The 21,394-nt window shown below is 37.6% G+C and overlaps 2 protein-coding genes across 2 annotated transcripts in view; one reads left to right on the plus strand and one right to left on the minus strand.

Moving 5' to 3' along the window:
• nudcd1 (NudC domain containing 1) overlaps positions 1-15,842 on the minus strand; it is a 75,195-nt gene extending 59,353 nt beyond the window's left edge. The window contains exons 1-4 of the mRNA XM_033637657.2: positions 15,661-15,842; positions 13,531-13,685; positions 8,547-8,732; positions 3,143-3,326 (exon numbers count right to left, since the gene is read on the minus strand). Of these exons, the coding sequence (XP_033493548.2) occupies positions 3,143-3,326; positions 8,547-8,732; positions 13,531-13,685; positions 15,661-15,820 (685 nt within the window). The 5' untranslated portion in view covers positions 15,821-15,842. The remainder of the gene's footprint in view (positions 1-3,142; positions 3,327-8,546; positions 8,733-13,530; positions 13,686-15,660) is intronic.
• Positions 15,843-16,015: 173 nt separating this feature from the next.
• On the plus strand, positions 16,016-18,756 carry LOC117263922 (transcription and mRNA export factor ENY2-2-like). Its single transcript, XM_033637658.2, has 5 exons — positions 16,016-16,149; positions 16,260-16,330; positions 16,440-16,510; positions 16,591-16,665; positions 18,486-18,756. Exons 2-5 carry the CDS (start codon positions 16,263-16,265, stop codon positions 18,560-18,562), a joined length of 291 nt encoding a protein of 96 aa, XP_033493549.1. The 5' UTR covers positions 16,016-16,149; positions 16,260-16,262; the 3' UTR covers positions 18,563-18,756.
• Positions 18,757-21,394: the final 2,638 nt, after the last annotated feature.

Consider the following 21,394-nt stretch of genomic DNA (forward strand, 5'->3'; position numbering starts at 1 on the left):
TAGAGCATTGCATATTTGCATATTTAGGCCGCAACTAATAGCCGTTTTTTAACTCATCTTTTGGTCTAAATATGTCTTCAAACTCCTTGTTTTGGTCGTTATGTTAAAATCCCCATGCAAGTCGATTTTGGAGACCTTTACATTTAAGAGTCTAAAACCAGCCAATGTTTACTTGAGAGCCACTTCAGTCACTTCCCTCTCAGTTTTTTTATTTGTACCTGTCAATTACTTACATAATTAATCAACCATCAAAATTACCACCTACTGATGTTCTGACCATTTACTAATCATTTAATCTGCCATTTATTTAAGTACCACTTGAGAACATTTGTAGTCTTGCCATGCTAAATTTCACTATTTATTTTTTCTAATCCACAGACAGACATCCAATTTGAAAAAGTAGTACATTTTGTCTACCATGGTCAGATGTTATAATGTCCTTTAAAAAACTATCAGCATTTGTTCATTTTTACACTAATTTTTTAAGGCATACTATGCAGGATCTTCCTAAAATAACAGTGTATAGGCTTAAACAAAAGTAAACCTTCTTAGTCATCATTTATGACCCACTAGAAGTGTTGGCATTATATTTATCTGCAAAGACTCTGCCCTCTGGAAAGGATTCCAACAGAGAAAGACTTTTTTGTTTAAAAAGTAAGATCCTTTTTTGTTTAATCAGAGAAAAAAAACCCCGACCACAATCAAATCCACCAACCTCCTTTTACATTAACTAATTTTATCATCGCGAAACACACTCCATATAAAGTCAACAGAAACAAACTAAAACTCACAAAAAAACATCTGGTTTGTGTTTCTACTGTTTCAAGAAACATCAACTCTGGTTTGGTTGAAATAAAAGCTTCATTCACCCAGTTAGATGTGAATACATGCTGGCTCTATACATGCTAAAATTACTGTTTATTTAAATGGAGTCTGGTGGGTTTGGTGATGGCAGTTTTGGGACTTATTTTTTTTTTAACAAAAATGATCTTACGCTTAAAGGGAAATTTCGGTTTATTTCAACCCGTCTCCTATCGTCCTAAATTTGTTTCAAGTCACTAGTGACATAGAAATAATAGTTAGCATGTTAGCCATTAGCCTAGATAGCATAGTAGCGTCAGACCTGTTAAAACTTAATTGAACGGGCATCCTTTCAAGTGCAAAGTTAGTCCGCTAAACAAGCTTTTTCCCCACAAAGACCGCCTCATATTGTTAGGATAAATGTCAGAGAACATATAGAAAACGACATGTAAACGTGTTGTCTTACCTTACCGGTGTGGTGCCATGTTTGTTTACCATTTAGCTAAGGCTGCAACCGGTCCCATTCCTTGCAACAGAGGTATTCCTCTTCTGTGGGCATTGGGGCGCAACAGGTAACGTTAGAGGACGACAGAGGAGGAATGGCTGCTGCAAGGCTTTAGCTCTGGAGATCGGTGGTGTAACGTTACCTGTGAATGCTGTACCCCAATGCCCACAGAAGAGGAATACCTCTGTTGCAAGGAATGGGACTGGTTGCAGCCTTAGCTAAATGGTAAACAACAAACATGGCACTACACCAGTAAGGTAAGAGAACACGTTTACATGTCGTTTTCTATATGTTCTCTGACATTTATCCTAATGATATGAGGCGGTCTTTGTGGAGAAAAAGCTTGTTTAGTGGACTAACTTTGCACTTGAAAGGATGCCCGTTCAATTAAGTTTTAACAGGTCTGACGCTACGGCTGCATCTAGGCTAACGGCTAACATACTAACTTATTTCTATGTCACTAGTGACTTGAAACAAATTTAGGACGATAGGAGACGGGTTGAAATAAACTGAAATTTCCCTTTAAACAAAAAGGTCTTTCTCTGTAGAGATCGTTTCCATAATGTTGTCAGACAGTTGGAATAATATTTTGAAAATGTCAGTGGCACAATCAAACACTTTTAGTGGACATAAATTGATGAAGCATAATTGCCTGAAGTGATTACACTGCAGCCTGTTTGGCCACTGCTGAAGCAATGTCACTTAGTACTGGACCAATTTTAAAAATTGTTGTTTCCATTAGTCATTTAAGACACAAAAACACAGGAAAAGGGTCCAGGTTGAAAAAAAAACACCAAAGTTACCCTTAAATAACTTCACATTACACAGACCGTATCCTCTATATTTTAGAAAGTTAATGACATCTTTCTCATTATAAAGCTCAGTTCACTCCATGACATGTTCTCCTGATGTGAGACACAAAAGATATCGGACTCTTGATGTTCCTTTAACAGCTGCTGAGCTGACACTCCAAAACCAGTGCACACAGTAACAGGACAGCACATTTTTGGGCGTATACCAACTGAAAAACGGTACATAAACTTCATGCAAACATTCACAAAACCCCTTGTCAACTCAGTGTCTGGTAAGGGAAAAGCTTTTCATAATATTACAGGAAAAAGCATTTTCTGTTGTTCATGTGTGCAAACATTGATTTAACATCTTAAGAATACTCTACATGGGCATATTGACAATGATAATATTGGTGATACTTTAAATTAAAACATATCGAAGGATAAAATTGATGTGGAGACTCAGATTCTCCTCTACAGTAATAACAAACTATTCTTACTGATAAATTTGTAATAATGGATTAAAAAAGAAGCCAAGGCATAGCTTATTATTGTTAACAAAATGTAGATTTAGTCAAACACTGAGACACTAAACAAACAACAAAAGATTATTCTACAGATTGCGGATATCAAAGAGCTACATCTTTAAATCCAACTTAATGAGGGAGGCACTCTCCAAAGGCTGCTTCAGTTTTTTTTTGTCTATGAATCATTAGTTAGGGTGCCTTTCTTTCTCAGCAATTGCCAGGAACTTTAATGAAAATTCTTCTTGCCAATGTTTGCTTTAGAGTACACTAATCTCATCTGGGATATAATAATTAAACCGCATTAATGGAAAACCATGACTAACTTCCTACTATGGTTTAATTATCAAGGATTTCAGTCGTCTGCTGGGTTCAAATACTGTAAAATTAACATGAAAATGAAATAACAGGCTTGAAACTCAAATCCTAATTCCAACCTAATTATGTATGGCACGCTTGTCTTGTGTCATTTTACTTCATGCTGAATTGCTAAAATTATGATAGGCCAGTGCACCACCCACCATGTCCTGCTGTGTTGGCAACTGTGATCCACTCAAGAGACACTGAGTATCCACTTCCTTTGGTTTCCTGCGGGTCTTTAAGGATGCGGAGCAGCAGGAGCTCCATGGTATGGACTCCATTCTGGACATGTGAGATGCTGTGGAGGATGGTAAAAGGCTCCCCCATGTCTTCACTGAACAGTGGCTACGGGCACAGAATCAACAAATACAATCATTTCTACAGGATACACTTAACAGTGGGCAAAATCTGTTGGCTGGCATTCTAGTTTTCATACAAGCAAAAGGCAGATGTGGTAGTGTTTAACAAAGTAATGAAAAATTAATAGACATTCAGCTCATACCAAGTTCACTAAACGATTAGCCAATATATCACTAACAATTTCTACATATGAATAAAGCTAGAGTGTGGGACTTCCACACGTAAATCAATGTTCGTTGCATTTTAAGCCCTCGCCAAACAAGTTCACACGATGTTGATTAAGCCTATCGCCACCAGAGAAAGCTCTTTGTATTTTGCAGTATACTGAAGTTAGGGTGTGTGGAGACTTTCCCGAGCTGGCCCAACGGAATTTATGCATTTTATGACAACCAGACAGAGTTAGAAGGGTCAGGAAGAGGTGAATGACCATCGTGATGGAGCATCAGCTTGAAGAATGGTGAAAGCTTAGGCAGACTGGAAGGTCAAGATAAAAAAGAAACTAGGCATTCAGATGAAGGATTTAAATTTAAAAACAATTATGAAAACGCTCCTGGGGCAGGGGAGATGAGGCAAGCTTAACCCAGTCATGAGTTCCATTTTTTTAAATGGCAAGATTTGCTGCTTTTCTCTGTTTTATATTGTTGTAAAATGAGTATGTTTAGATTTTTAACCACTGTTCAACGCAGAAAAAAATGTCTGATGATGTCAATTTTTTCACTATTTTTTAACGTTTCAAAGCCAACGCAATTAATCAGTTCATAGGACAGATTAATAATGCTTCATTTGGAATTAATAGAAGAAAAACTGGCTATATAGCATGAAATAAGATAGCTGATCACCATGTCAGGGTGATGGATCACCTCACCTAAAATAATCTAGCTAAAATACAGAAAACAGTAAATATAGCTAGTAAAATTAAAGAAAAGGCCCAGATGCAGCTGAGTGAACAATATCATTCTGATTCTTAGAAACTAGCTCTCTAGTTATGTCAAACGCTTCACTAAGAATCTTGACATAGGTTTTATTTGACCTAGTAATAAATTGGATTTGAATAAAACATAAATGTTGTTGTTAAACAGTCTTTTTACCATCTAAGAGTTTTTGAAGAAAGGTGAAGCACATGTTTTCTTTAAGACTTTAAGAGTCAAAATCCATGCTTTTAATGTCTTCCTGTCTGGACTATCACAATGCACTATATTTCAGACTCAGTCAGATGACTCTGTCACACCTTGAGCTGGTGCAAAATGAAGCTGCACGTCTGCTACAAAAATCTAAAAAAAATATATATATAGTGCCATATTACTTTTTCTTTTTATTCTTTCTATGAGTTTTAGGTACCAGTATGTGTTTTGTCATTGTCTTTATGTCATTTGTCAGTTTCTGTACTCTCTCTTTTTTACTGTTAGAAGCATTTTAGATGTCTGGCTGTTCTTAAACTGTGTTATAAATAAACTTAATTTGACTTCATCAAGGAGCGCTCCTTATTACCCCTTTATAACTAACTGTTACCCAAATATGAAATTTAAAGCTTGTGAAAAGTTTAGAGGAGGTGTCAGTGCAACTGGATATACAACTCAGAATTTAGAATAGCCTTTAATTCAATACTAGAAAATTAGGATATATCCCTGCATCATCGTTTTATGCTGTAAAAGATGCATTAATGAAGGCCTCAGCATTGACGCGTTGCATCAAATGAGCTTTAGTCTACACTGTGCTTTAGAAAAGAGAGATTTGTCTTTATTCAATCAATAAAATGCTAATTCACACCAGTATTTCTAAATCAATGTCTTCAGTTGTCTGGTTGAAGAAGCTGATGTGATGCTGAGAAGCCTGACTTTACTGTGACTGCATAAAATGACCTGGTTAATAAGTCTGTTTATTACCAGTATCCTCACAACACACACACAAACCAAAATGACAGATTCAAGGATCAAGGATCCCTGAGTGCTCAAACTTAAAATTAGAACATTGGAAGTTACTGACTCAAGGGCTTAGATCTTCATTACAAATGCCACTCTTGAACTTTGCTTTCAGAATTGCATCAAGTGTGCTTGTTCAGAGAGTGAACTCTCATTTGTGGCCAATCCCAAATGCAGCCTGTTAACAGGATAAAGTGCACAAAGACTCATCTTTTCAAAGACCTCATCCCTCACTGCTATAAGCCAATTTCCAAACGCCAGCTAAGCTTTTTAGACAGAAAGCTTGAATTTACATAACAATTCAAAAAATGCTTCTTTTGAGAAGTTTATATGCTGAATAACAGGACATTTAATAATGACAAGCGAGCCTTTAAAGGCTATACTACTTCTTTCAGCTACTCCCATCACATTGAACACTCCTAATTTCTTAACATGACTTTTGGCATCTTGGTATCTTTTTTTCTAATACCTTTAAATGCTTCTTCATTAAAATATGCTACACATGCAGTCCTTTACATTTTGCATACAACTACTATTTATTCTTTTTTCTCTAGATAAGGAATATATAGTACATGCCAGGTCACAGAATAAGGTTTCTTTTATGTGACTAAAACCAACAACAGTTTGTTAGTCTGTCTCTTTATACTTTCCAACCTACCTACCCGGTCTGCAGCACTCAGGCCCAAGTTTACTGGTTAACTTAATCTTTCATCTTTAAATATGTGGTCTCATTTTGGAAAAAGACTCAGTATTATTCCAAAACAGCTGAGCACTGTTATCTTTATTAAATGCTACACAATCAGGAGTTAATAGTGCATTCTTTGGTGACTATTTTCAGTTATAGATTAATGAAGATGTGTGTAAGATTTAGTGGCATCTAGCAGTGAGGACTGCAGATTGCAACCAGCTGAAACTTCTCCCAGTTAGGATTCCCATAGTGTTCACTGAAGGAATTAATATAAGAGTTTCCTCTTTTCTGTTCAGCTCTTTGGAGATGAGCCGCTAGCCCAGCACCTACAAATGTGTGCTCTTCTTTTTTCTCTGATAACTGAATGTGTGCTACCCTTTTCGCTTTTCAGGAGATTTTAACCAGAAGCCGAATTATCTGCAGAGGGCTCTTTCTCTCCAAAACAAACAGACCAGGTGATTTAAACTTGTGAAAACACTAAATAATGCAGTTTCACATTACAAATCAGTGTTTCTCCAATGCTGTTGTGCATGTTGCAGACAGGGCGCTAGCCTAGCACCTGGTCATGTGAGCTCATGTGTGTTTCCAATACTGCTCACTGCGGAGTGGCTGCTAACTCCGGTGGCCAACCTGAAAAAATGGCCCTATCTAAAGCCAGTGTTTGGTTTGTCCATTCTGGGCTACTGTAGAAACATGGCAATGCAACATTGCAACCTCCACATATAAGGACCCGCTCCCTTAAACGGCTCATTCTAAGGTAATGAAAACACCACAACTCTTATTTTGAGGTGAATATACACAAAAGACAACATACTCATTACATTAAATTCTATTTCTGCCAATATAATAATCATACACACCTTTAATACACATTTGGTCAGTATTTATGGCGGTGAGTATGTAACACATGTGTATGATGGACGCGTATTAAATGACAGTGCCTGTTTTCATCATAATAAAGGAGCAGCATGTCACATAGTACAACAGTGTGGCTCATTAACAATGTGACATTTAGAAAAATTTAAAATATCACAAGTCTTATTCTTCAACTATTTTACCAGGCAGCCATCTAAGACTTCTAGAATTGAGACAAATATCAAATGTTTGCTTCTGACCAGCAAAAGTGCCTGCTGGAATAGATACAGCTACTGGGGGACTTTGATGGTGTTATTTGGTGACTCAAACATTAAATCACTAGTTGCTTAGATATCTGGCTTTGACCACTCACTTTCCTGACATTCAGAACATCAACAATCTCGCCCTCTTGGCTCTAAGAAGCTTTATGCAACATTCAGAGCATATCTATGATTAAGAGTCTGTAACAGTGCTAATTTCCTTAACAGCACTAACAACGGCAACAGTGCTGACAGAGCTAACAGTGTTAACCGAGAGGAAAACTGGAGGGAGGGCGCTATGCTAGCGGCAGTGAGCAGCTAGCCAATGGTACACAAACACAGAGACTTACACATGCACTGACATGCATGCACAACCAGACCATCTGCCACAACAATGAACAGAGAAGCTCGGAACACACATAGAGGGAGCGTGACTTAATTCTCTGCTCAGGACGCTATTAGGGGGCGATCACACAGAAATGAGACGCTAGAAACGCAACGGCAGTAAAACCATTGTTTTCCTATGATATGGTGCATCTGACCGGCGTTCAAGTGTCTTTTTAGACGGGCGTTTTTCTGACGTCTTTTTAGACGCGTTTTTATAGACGCGTGTTTTTATAGACGCGCGTTTTTAGACGCGCGTAGACACTGAAAAGTTAAAATATTTTCAACTTTTTGAGCGTCAGGTGCCAGTAGCACCATTCGTGATTGTCATCATTGGCCCAGGCAGCCAATCAAATCCTCCTCCTTCCTGTTTTGTTGTGGCAGTTACAGCAGTTTACGGCAGTTACAAGCGACAAACAATACAATGCAATCCGAAGACGAAAAATTTATCCTGACAATATTTGATTTTGAAGAATTATACAACACACGCACACCTCAGTACTCGAACAAACACAGGAGGAGACACACATGGAGCTGTGTGAGCAGCGCAACGAATTTGTCTGGTGAGTACAATGTAAGTGACGATGACGATAATATGCTAGCTAGCTAGCAGCTAGTTAACTTTCAGACAGTGGGATATGTGAGAGGGCTGGTGACCTTATTTCGTAGTTCAGTTTTTGTGCTGCATTTTTATGTAAAAATAGACAATGATGAAGCAGCAGTATTACAGTAGTACAAGGTTACATCTCCCCTTTAACATACAGTATGCAGGATCTCTGCTTAACTACTTGTGTCTTTTGTGAAACTGTGTCAGATTTAGAATTATTCAAACTTAAGGCGTATTCATGCAGATACGAGGGATTTTTGTACAAAGTAGTTTGTTCAATCTTGTTCTTGTTCCCTGTTGTTGCACTCCCATTTAGTTACCATAAGAGGTCGATAAAAGGCCATGGATTTGTTATTGCCCTTTGATATGACATAATTAGATTACATTGCAACTGCTATACCTCATACCCTATCACAGATGTAGTGGAAAACACGCAAAATTGTTTGAAATATATTTGTGTATTACTTCAAATAGTTAAAAAGTTATACTTACTTCCCACTTCATATTGGAGCTGTCTCCCCTCTTGCCAGTGCGGAGAAGGTACAGTTGGCCAGCACCGTCAGAGAGAGCCGCCCAGGTCGCTGAGGTGAGGCTGAGGGAAGCACAAATACGATCCTCACACTGGCTGGAGTCAGAGGTTATACGGTAAACCTCTCTTGGCTTCCCCAGGGCAGTATCCTGGATTCACAACACAAAGATACATCAATTAGTGCTGCATCCAGACAACAGACAGATAAAATAGTCTCGACATATACCTAAACTGTGTTTGATTTAGTCATATGTGCAGAGAGTAAATTAGATTAAGTAACAATTATTTTCTTGATTATGATTATTCCTTTGCTTTATGGAATATCAAAAAATAATTAAATACGCACACATCACAATTTCCCAAAGCCCAAGACAACATCTTTAAATTGCTTTTATTGATTTTTTAGAAATAAGAGTTCCAAAAGAGTTGTTCCTGAAGGGCTAAGGCTCTACCAAGAACCTATTGCTTTCGAAGAACCCTTTTCTCAAGAAAGGGTTCTTCAAGCGTTCTTTGTAAATCTAAGGGTTTCAGTAATGACCCTTTTTACCCAAACAACCGATTGTTGAGATCCTCACCCTCAAACATTCAAATGTTTCAAATGATATTTCTAAATGTAGGTGTATCTGAAATACACTTAATACATTAATTTTACTTGTGTTCTGCTAGTTGATCTTGAACTTTACCATCATTTCATGACATAAACACACATGGTCCGCCAAAATTATTTTTCTTTTTTTGAAGTGGGTACCTGCTACTTGGGGTTTTGTTTTCAGTTCTAAACTGGAACCGCATTTTGGTTCCCAACCTTACTGCTCTATTGAAATAGTAAAGGCTGTAGTAGTAGGGATTTCATAAATTTTCCACCCCCTAGAAATGGGATTATGAACCATGAGTGTTGCGGATTGTGCAAGACCACACCAGCTCCAGGCTAACCATTTAAACTAAAACTATAATTAATGGGAGAGAGATCTATCGGTAATGTTGTTAGTTACTATTAAGGCTCTAGATGAAACTGCTGAATATATAAAAGGTTCTCTGTTAAATCCCTTTTGTGGGTGTTAGGCATTGGCTTTCCTGATATTTCACAAGGCTATTTCATGGTTATTGTGTAAAAAAAAAAGAAAAAAAAAAAAAGGTAAAGGTGATAAAAGTCACTGTAGCATGTATGTCAATGCATAGTCTACAATGCTGTGTTTCTAATATAAAATTAGCTTGCTTAGACAAGTGTAATACTAATGGCCAATAGAATAATGAATAGAAAATAAGCACCTTTCTTGCTGGAGGTCACAACACATCAGCAGGCTGAATGTTGATGACATGTAGAATAAAATCATAAGGCTAATAAACTACTTTTGTGCACAATGGAAGTAAACTGTAGTAGTAAGATGCCAGATCACATTGATTACCCGTGAGGTTGTGTTCTTTTAATACAGATATTTTCTTTATCAAAAAACAAGCATGGACCAACAATTAAGACCAATGCATGCTCTTTTTAGCAATGATTTTTCACTTAACGTCTCAAGTGTTCTCCATCCTCTCTATCCAACTTGTAGAATATGACATGCCCACGGATGTCATCACAGTTCGAATTTCAGGTTAAGAAAAACCTGTTCACTTTTTGTTCTAGTTGGGAACCAAAGTTTCCAGTTCTGAACCAATTTCTTTTTGGTCAAAATGCTCAGAACATTTCATAATTACAGTACAGGCCAAAAGTTTGGACACACCTTCTCATTCAATGCGTTTTCTTTATTTTCATGACTATTTACATTGTAGATTCTCACTGAAGGCATCAAAACTATGAATGAACACATGTGGAGTTATGTACTTAACAAAAAAAGGTGAAATAACTGAAAACATGTTTTATATTCTAGTTTCTTCAAAATAGCCACCCTTTGCTCTGATTACTGCTTTGCACACTCTTGGCATTCTCTCCATGAGCTTCAAGAGGTAGTCACCTGAAATGGTTTTCCAACAGTCTTGAAGGAGTTCCCAGAGGTGTTTAGCACTTGTTGGCCCCTTTGCCTTCACTCTGCGGTCCAGCTCACCCCAAACCATCTCGATTGGGTTCAGGTCCGGTGACTGTGGAGGCCAGGTCATCTGCCGCAGCACTCCATCACTCTCCTTCTTGGTCAAATAGCCCTTACACAGCCTGGAGGTGTGTTTGGGGTCATTGTCCTGTTGAAAAATAAATGATCGTCCAACTAAACGCAAACCGGATGGGATGGCATGTCGCTGCAGGATGCTGTGGTAGCCATGCTGGTTCAGTGTGCCTTCAATTTTGAATAAATCCCCAACGGTGTCACCAGCAAAACACCCCCACACCATCACACCTCCTCCTCCATGCTTCACAGTGGGAAGTGCTTGTTGCCTCTCCTTAGCAGTGGTTTGCTAGCAGCTATTTGACCATGAAGGCCTGATTCGCGCAGTCTCCTCTTAACAGTTGTTCTAGAGATGGGTCTGCTGCTAGAACTCTGTGTGGCATTCATCTGGTCTCTGATCTGAGCTGCTGTTAACTTGCGATTTCTGAGGCTGGTGACTCGGATGAACTTATCCTCAGAAGCAGAGGTGACTCTTGGTCTTCCTTTCCTGGGTCGGTCCTCATGTGTGCCAGTTTCGTTGTAGCGCTTGATGGTTTTTGCGACTCCACTTGGGGACACATTTAAAGTTTTTGCAATTTTCCGGACTGACTGACCTTCATTTCTTAAAGTAATGATGGCCACTCGTTTTTCTTTAGTTAGCTGATTGGTTCTTGCCATAATATGAATTTTAACAGCTGTCCAATAGGGCTGTTGGCTGTGTATTAACCTGACTTCTGCACAACACAACTGATGGTCCCAACCCCATTGATAAAGCAAGAAATTCCACTAATTAACCCTGATAAGGCACACCTGTGAAGTGGAAACCATTTCAGGTGACTACCTCTTGAAGCTCATGGAGAGAATGCCAAGAGTGTGCAAAGCAGTAATCAGAGCAAAGGGTGGCTATTTTGAAGAAACTAGAATATAAAACATGTTTTCAGTTATTTCACCTTTTTTTGTTAAGTACATAACTCCACATGTGTTCATTCATAGTTTTGATGCCTTCAGTGAGAATCTACAATGTAAATAGTCATGAAAATAAAGAAAATGCATTGAATGAGAAGGTGTGTCTAAACTTTTGGCCTGTACTGTAGATACAGTAACCAATACAGAACCCATTCCGTGTTGGTGGAAAAGGGGTATGGAAGATTATCTTTTATAAAGGTTCTACCAAGAACCAAAAAGGTTTTTCCCATGGGAACAAGCCAAAGAACCCTATTTTTGCACTTCCAGAATCAGAATCAGAAATACATTATTGATCCCCAGAAGGAATTTTCAACTAGTGGTGGAGAAAAGCATCGGAATGGTACAAACTGGATTTGGGTTTCTTCCTTATTGCAAATTACACAAAAACTGATGAAAATAATTGTTGAATAATGTAAAATGGATGACAAATCTGTTCTCTCTGCTACCAAATTCTTTAAGCAGTCCAGTCATGACTCACAAAGATACAAACAGACACACTTAATAAGAGAAGGCTTTGAACTACAGAAGAACAGAAAGGTCACTGCTTTCATATTGAATGGGGCACTATAATCCCCTAAGAAAATTCCACGACTAACATCTGATATGAAAACACACAACAAAACATGATGGTATAAGGCCACAAAAAGATACCTTAAACATAAAAGCTGAAAAATATGAAATGTACTCATCCAGGAGAGCCAAAGATACCAGCTGTTGTGTGGCTGCCCACGTGACTTGGATTCACATGTGATTCACGACTCTCAGAGCCTTATTAGTAATAGACAGATATGCCACCACATGAGCATCAATTACTCATTGCGTGAAGTAACAGTGTCTCAAAAGGACTATGCACCAGCTGCCCTGTTGTTGCCATGGAGCGTGACACTGCGTATTATATCGCTATCCGATGTATGATGCACCTTTGAGATCATTTTCTCCAGCATCTGTGATGTTAATGCCCAGAACATAATGTGAACCGCCTATGTACAATGTGCTGGGTGACACTTCCCTGCAAATGTACGCAAAAGGGGCTTGTCGGGGACGATAATTATCATGTAATTATTATTATTATTATCATTGTAATTAAAATCCCAGCAACACATTTTTATAAAGAGTAATTTTATGATGCCACTGAAAGCCAGAAATACTGTCCCACAGGATTATAGCCTGATGATCATCATTCATGCCAGTTCTGATGTTAAAAACACTGATGTGGCACCAATTATCTCTCATTATATTCAATGATGTCTTCGACATAAAAGAAGTCTCTGCTGAAAAGGTCACTGTGCTGATTTTGCTCCTCGTCTCAGCTTCTTGGTATTGGATGACAAACCTAGATCAGTACCTTAAGTTAATTATGTTATCACTCCTGTGATTAACCACAGACAAACAAGGGTTCATCCAAAACTTTATTTCCTGTGATTATTGACGCGATGGACAAAAGATGGAATAAAAAGTTGTGTTTTTGCCTGAAAATTTAGACTTTCAAACTTCCTCTTTAATTGTTTCTAATTGAGCAAGAGAACAGCAAGTGAGGGAAATTATAATAAGTCACTTTAATATTGCAGCTTGTAAAAATGTTAATATTGTGGAAATTTTTCAAGGATAATTTTGTCTTGACATCACCTGGCAGAAATGTATCATGGGCTGATGCTGCTTTTACACAAGTGTTTGGTCACCACCTGCTGGTGTGTCAGTTTCATTAAAGCCTGCCAACAATTCCACTATCACAACATTATAAGAACAATCACAATTCTTATTCTACATGAAGAGTGAATATAAAGGATTTTGCTTCACAGACATGGGTGGAGGGATACATTGGCAACTAGGTAACAACAGAACAAAAGCTAAAGTTACCAGAACAAGGACTTCCACAAAAAAAACAACAGAATTTAAAGCTTACCAGGGTGACGGTGAGACTGAGCACCCTTCCTTTGCAGTCCAAAAACAAAACATTGTCTTCATACCAAGGATCTAAGTGGAGGTAATTGTACATTCCAAAAGCACGCATATGTTCCAGGGTGTACTGGGTATCCTTCAACTTCACTTCCTCCACCGCTGCAGTAAAGATGGAAAAGCAAAAGGTAAAAAAAAAAGACATAAAAATGAGACAGCACCTGGTCATGTACATCTTTTGTTTTAATAAGATTTTCTAAAAGCACTGAATGAGTGAGATTACAAAAACTACTGTTACAGATTGACGGGATACAAGAACATTATCATTGATACCTGCCTCCATCTACTTTGATCTCAGTGTCAGTCCAATGGCATCTTTTGGTTAATAGGTAGCAGACTGTAAAATTATTTTTGGTAATTTTTGTGAGTCACTTATTAAGTCATATCAGCAACAGAAAAAGGTTTAAGAACCACTTAATTAACATGAGATAAGGATGACAGAGAATCTGTTAGTACTTCACTGGGCAGAACGCATACAATGAAGGTTGAATCCTTACTGCAGTGGCCCAGATTCCAGTACAGCCTGGGCCCTTTGCTGCATATCAGTCCCTCTTTTAGCCCCTCCTTTTCTGTCTATCTCTCACTATCATAATAAAGCAGAAATGCCCCCAAAAGATTGATTTCTGGAGTTGTAGCTAATGTGGAAGTAATAACATACCAGCAAATCCCTCCATATCATTATTTAATTTTCTGATTAGATTTTTCTAAGCGTACAATTTCTCTCTAGTCCTCTCTAAATTTATAAAATATCAATTTTATGAGATTTTTAACTTAACTAGTTTTTGTGTGTTTTATATATTGGACGTTTATAACTCTGAGTGAGGTATTATAGACAAGTAAAAGCCACCAGTATTAATCACAGCTAGTCATTCCTACCAAATGCAATTAAAATATTAAATGCATATTCTCCATATGCCTCTTTCTGAAACTACATCTTACAACCAGTCCCTCTGTTTTCTAATTCTATTTAATAATTGCATATATGCTCTCATTGTAAGTTATTTTTTATGACATGTGTTGAAGCCAAGATATTTTTTCACATTGTGGACAACATAAATTCTTTACTGACAAACACTACTTGCAGTAGACAGCTAGTTAAACAGCGAGTAGCCTATTTCATGTAATATGCTGCTTCAGAGGCTTTTCTACCCTGACCAGGATACAAGACTCTGAAAAAACAAAGAATACTCGCACTCATTTGTAAAGACACTAAACATTATGCAAATATTGTCATTAAGCGGCTCCAGCACTAAAGAATCTGTATCAGACTTAACCTTAAAACAATAATGGTGAAACCTCATTGCTAAGGCACTGCCGAAACTTTAGATTTGTAAATTGATTGAAAGGCTGGGGATAACTTAACCCGCTTTCTCAGTAGCTACCACTTTAGTTTGGTGTGGTGATGCTAGCATTATTAAGCAGGAGTGGAAATGTATGGAAATATGCTCATGTAATGACAGTGAGTAATAGACTGTCTATATGTGGAAAAACTGAGAAACGCTTGCTTATTTTTCTTAAGACATGTCAAACTGTTCTTGATATGATTTGTAATTGGATGGACGTTTTCAGAATGTACTTCTTTACACTAAAAGAAAGAAAAGAAATTGGAAGTGTTTTTATTTAAATGTTATCATGCAATGGTTTTACTGGTCCAGCCGACTTGAGATGAAATTAGGCTGAATGTGGCCTCTGAACTAAAATGAGTTTGACACCCCGGACTAAGATAAAACGTTGGAATCATCACTAACGTCACTGTTACTTACGGTGCGCAGATAGGCCTAATCTGCAGTGAATACAAAATAAAAGTATGTTGAACCACTCCTCATTTTCTTAAGGACCCTCTGAACCCACAAGCTTTAAGTCTGGAGTTCAGCTAGGGCAGCTTTAATGCCATTACTACTATTTTGCATAACAAATGGACGTTTTCAATTACACCTGTAAATTAAAATAACTCATTTAATTACTTATGTTTGCTTACAGCTGTGACTGAAGTGATAAATCAGAGCTTTCTGTGTGGCATCAATGCTATGCTAGCACAATTGCTAACTGTACTGTAAGTTAAGTTAGTTTGTCTCACCAGCATCCAGCTCAACATTGTACGTTGGTATGGCGTCAAGGGATAACCTGTAACTTTCAAAGTTGGGGTCCAGAAGCTCTCTGTTGACCTTCAGGGAATAATTTGACGCAGCCATGTCCTTAAAATGTGCCAGGCTTGTACACAAGTTGTTGTGAAGCATGCAAAAGTCAGCAAGACATGCACTTCCTGCTTTGGAGCACACGGACCCATTTTTCCAGCGGACATGAGCTGCCCGGACGCTCATGGGAGGTTGAGTTCTTGTGTTTTCTCTTAAAGAGTTTCATGTTTTTATTAAGCCATTAAGTCAAAATAAGCGTTTGTATGAAGCTAAAGTGCGCTATCTGACCAGTTTTTTGTTTTAGTGATGCTGTAGTCGGTTCGTACAAATTCGCGGCTGCCAAAGCGGAACCATTAGGCTTTTGACGGTTTCAGACGGCACGGCTGTGTGAAGGAACTGTGTGTACCCCAGCTGATCCATCTCGACAAAAGGTAACATCTACCCTGTAGCCCGCAAAATAAAATATTTTTGTTGCCACATTCCCCTGAAATCGTTGAATTCAAACCGGAAACTGTTAACATTTGTGTGTGATTTGAGACAGATCATGAGCAAAGACTCCCAGATGAGGGCTGCAATTAACCAAAAGCTGATAGAGATGGGGGAACGGGAGCGGTGAGTCAAGCTTCTGTCTTCACTGAGCTTATTTATGAATGCTTTAGAGACACCAGAGGCTATTTAGACGCCTTAGTAATGTCAGCTAATTGTAAATGTGTGGCCACAGGTTGAAAGAGTTGCTCAGGGCAAAGCTGGTGGAGTGTGGATGGAAGGATCAGCTGAAAGCACACTGCAAAGGTATTGTATGTGTGAGTTTGTCGGTGTCGGTGTAACGGTGCCACCACGAACCAGGATTATTGATGAATTATTTTTTGCAGATGTGATAAAAGAAAAGGGTCTGGAGCATGTCACAGTGGAGGACCTGGTCACAGAAGTCACACCAAAAGGCAGAGGTACAGACTTTCATGTGCAAACACAACAGCAGGGGGTGGAAGAAGTACAGAAATAATAGTCACACTTAAGAAGTTGCGCTGTAAATGTGCTTAATCCAGTTTTGTGTATAATCTGCTCAAAAAACACTTGCAGGGTCAGTCAGAGAAAACTTCTGATCTCACAGACTCAAACTTCATGTTTAAACAACAGAACTATATTTTATTTTCAAGTGAAGATCCCAAAGTTTCTAAAGATGCCAACTTCTGATGACATGTGGGAGAAATAATGCCCAAAACATCTAGAATAATTTGTTGGAATTGATGAGATATGATCAGCTTTAATGATCCCACACAGAGAAATTCAACTGCTAAGTAATGGAAGAAAAACAAGAATACTAGCTACAAAACGAATCATTAACAAATAATAAAGGGTGTAAATACAATAGTAAAATCAGAAATATGAGATATTTCCATGTGATAATATAGTAAAGCCATAAGAGATATGTAGTCTTTGCTTTGAACATTTAATTCATATTCACATATATTCATATTGATATGGCTTTCATGAAGAGCTGAAATAAGCTATGTGATACTGTGAGACAGACAGATTTCTCTAAACTCAAACGCCCAGTGTGTAGGATTTAGGGGATTCTACTGGCAGAAATAGAATATGATATCCATAACTTTGTTTTCATCAGTTTATAATCACCTGAGACAAAGCATTACTGTGTTTTCGTTATTTTGAAAGCAGCTGTTTGTACTTTTACTTTATTTGAGTATTTAAATCTCATGCCACTTTCTACTTCTACTCCTCTACACAGAGGGAAATATTTTACTTTTTATGCCACTATAATTACTTGATAACTTTAGTTACAAGGTACTTAAAAAAATTAAAATTTTTGATTTTTCTTTCAGACAATGTAAAAGTGCGGTTTTCATGCAAAAACATTTCATGGTTCCAGCTTCTTAAATATTTAGACTTGCTGCTTTCCTTTTTTAATATTTAATTGCTAAAAACATTTTTTCATTTTGAACTTCTACCTTTAAAACGTAAATACATTTTCCTGTTTTTACTTACATATTTTTAATTAAGTATTATTTTTAATGCCGGACTTTTACCAGTAGCAAAGTTTTTTTTACTGTGGTATTAGTACTTTTATTTAAGTATTTGAATACTTCCTCCACCACTGTTTTTATCTACATAAAAAAACAGGAGGCTTTAAGAGTTTCAAAAGTAGTGACAATGCTGTTTAACCACTATTTATTCATTCTCTTTATTTAAAAAGATGTAAAACAATAAATAAATAAATAATGTCTTCTCTCCTCCTTAACTGCAAATGGCCACATGTGGCAGGTGTGCATCTCTCATGTTGCTGAACAGAAGATTCTTACTCAGTGAAAGTTGATTAGCACAGTACACTTCATCATTAAGTGCTTAAGAAAAATAAAGTATGATTTTACAGAAGTTGCTGAAAGAATAATGTCTTACACAACATGCCAGTGTCTTTCAATAAGAGCTTCAAGGACACAGATGCTACACTGTAAACATATACAGGGAATGGCTGACCTGTGTTTTTAAAAAAGATAGTGTTATGTATTAGTTCAGTTCAGACTATAGTATTCTATGGTACATTTAGAAGCTGTAATATGAGGTGCTGTTTTGTACTGGTGCTCTTAATAGTGCGTCTTCCTGGTTTACAGGCAACTGCCTTACAACATGATGCAATCCACTACAACAACATCATACACAGTGTCAACACTTTCTGATAATTCTAAGTGTAAAGATAATAGTGTGTATCGCTGTAACCTGACATGTCAAAACTTTTCTCTCTCCTGTGCAGCACTTGTACCAGACAGTGTGAAGAAAGAGCTCCTGCAGAGAATCAGAGCTTTTCTAGCTCAACATGCCACCTTGTGAATGAGGCGATTCCTGTCTAGACATTTTTTTACTCACTGTAGATCCAAAATTAAAACCCAAACTAATGTTTGTTCTCATCGTGAGCAATGCTGAAGTGTTATTTTTATTTTGTATTGTGTGTTTTCATATTGATTTTAGTTTGTTATGCAGCAGTTTTGGAAGAAAAAAAAATAAAGTTGTGCCTATTTTGGTCACTGGGAGTCCTGACTTTTTCTTTGATACTGCTGAAGACATGTTTGACATGTCTTTCAACTCTTGTTCAAACCAGTTAAATGCAGATTTTTTTGGTTGCCATCATTTTTTCCCCGACAGACAGCATGATGAGTGATATGTATTTTTTTTTTTTTTTAAAGATTGTACATGGTATGACAGAAATACCCTTGTCTTCGTCTTATACATGGCTTTAGGGCTCTTCAGGTGGTTACAAAAGAAGACAAAGACATTTGACATTGTTTCAATGTCCTTAAGGAGTGCTTAATTATTGCATCATTTAGTTAAATTAATAATAACTTGTGCATTTAATTTAGTCTGTACATATATGTATTTCTAAATTTCTAGTTTGTTAAATTTGAAAATCATTTAGTGTGTACTTAGGGGTGGACCTTCCTATAGGCGACTAGGCAGCTGCCTAGGGCATTAGCCAGCGGGGGCTCCAAAATTAACTCTCCACCCCCTCCAAAAAGAGCATAGAGTAAGGGAAGATGAAAAGGCAAAAGCCACCCAGGGTGCAGTGCAAAAGGAAAATGGAGGTGAAATTTGCACATACCCTATTCTTGTATTGTTTGTTTTTTATTATCATTATTGTTTGTCAGCAAAGTTGTTTTTTGCCCTATGTGCCTTGTTTTGTTTTGTTTTGTTTTGTTTTTTGTTTTTTGTTTTTTTGAGGTGGCATGGTGGTGCAGTGGTTTGTACTCTTGCCTCACAGCCAGAGGGTTCTGAGTTCAAATCCACTGGCTGACCAGGGCCCTTCTGTGTGTAGCTTGTATGTTCTCCCTGTGTCATTGTGGGTTGTGGGTTCTCTCCAGGTTTTCTGGCTTCCTCCCACAGTCCAGAGACATGTAGGTCAGGTTAACTGGTGACTCTAAATTGTCCATAAACGTGAATGGTTATGTCAGCCCTGTGAGGGGATGGAAGGGCAGCCTGCCTCATGCACCAAATGTGCTCAGTTTGGCACTGTGTGTACTTTAACTTTCCTTAGGTTTTTACTGAAGATGATAAAATCTTGGTGTGGTTGAACATATTTCAGATATGAGCTCATGCTGATGCAGTTACGTCATTTATTTTACAGGAATTGTTTTTTCTTTAGTATTACTCAAGGGAAGTTGAGCAAGATGAACTGGCGCTCACTGTCAACCTGATTAACAACATATCTTCCCCTGTTCCCCTTTTCACACTTTTCACACTTCATGGAAAGAACTTGTCAGTTGAGCGTGTAGTCCTGAGATAATACTGATAGTGACAAGGGTATTTACACTTTAAGACTGTTCTAAGTTTGCTGCGTGGGCAGTCTGAGAGCTTGTGTTTTGATGGTGTGCATTCACTAAGTCCCTGTGTGCAGTTGTTGTATGATAGCTGTCAGTGCCTGGTTTTGCCAACACACTTGAACATTTATGGAGATTACTAAAGCAGAATCGTGGTCTGAATATTAGTGAAAGAAACATCAACTTGGTCACATATTCAGAAGATTTTGACCCAAAACACTGAATTTTTACTGGTAAGCTGTGGTTTCCCAAGAGTTTTATCCCTCACACCCACACTACGTTCACCTCTTATCAGACTCATATTCACTTGATAGCTATAACTGGAAGTATTATGGAAACAGAAATTTCCACAGTATTTGTCTGCATTTTTTAAATCCAGCAGTTTAATATTTTGGGAAATACAATTATTGGCTTTATTGTTGACAGATGAGAAGCACAAAACTCTTTCTGTGTAACATGTTACAGTATATCTTCTTCATTTAATCGGTTCAAACCTCAAAATCTTGTGCATACCCGTAGTAATTAGTGTATTTTTCAATATTTCATTTTACTACATGTCTATAACTATGCAATGATAGAGGTTGCTTTTTGCATTTTTAGGCTGCTTATTAAGCCTATCCTCTAAAGCAAGTGTGACAACAAGTGTTTGTCTTTTTTTGTTTTGATATTTTATCAACAAAACAGCCGACTGAAAAACAACAATATTGTTCAAAATGACTTCTTTTGAAAGAAGACAATGAAAAGCATTGGATAAAATAGACTTTTAAAGAACAATCACTTGTTTTTCTTGTATACTGAAACATCTAGTTGTCTGAGAGGCTTAAGGCAAACCCAAAATAAACATCGAAAGATTTTCTCACATACTGTTAATGTCTTATCACTTGTCTTGCAATGGGATTTTGGTACTTTGGACCAAAACTTGTGTCCAGTAATTTCAACCAGAATCACTTAATGGTGTTTATAATTCCTCCGCAATTTGAGTCTCAACTTAATATTTGACCACAAACATGTAATCTAACACCTTTAGTGGAATAATAAAGGATGTGGCTTTAAATCTGCACCACAACTTCCCCAGAATCCTTCCTGAGCTAACAGGCTCGCTGTTTGTCCTGTGATACTTGCTCATGTAGTTCTGTTGGTGTATCTCATCTCATGTGACCAAGATGATCTCATGTGTAGTGAGCACTGCGCAGTAATTGTTCATCAACATAACTTGTCTCTGCCAAAGTCACTATAACCCTGTCTCACAAATTCAAAGTTAAATTGTTAAATCAGTTGATCCTTGTTTTAATTTTAAATGTCCCTTTATATTGAATTGCCTTGTCTGTTTTATGCATATTATGTCAGTTTT

The sequence above is a fragment of the Epinephelus lanceolatus genome, chromosome 16 (assembly GCF_041903045.1).
Source record: "Epinephelus lanceolatus isolate andai-2023 chromosome 16, ASM4190304v1, whole genome shotgun sequence".
Taxonomy (NCBI): Eukaryota; Metazoa; Chordata; class Actinopteri; order Perciformes; family Serranidae; genus Epinephelus; species Epinephelus lanceolatus.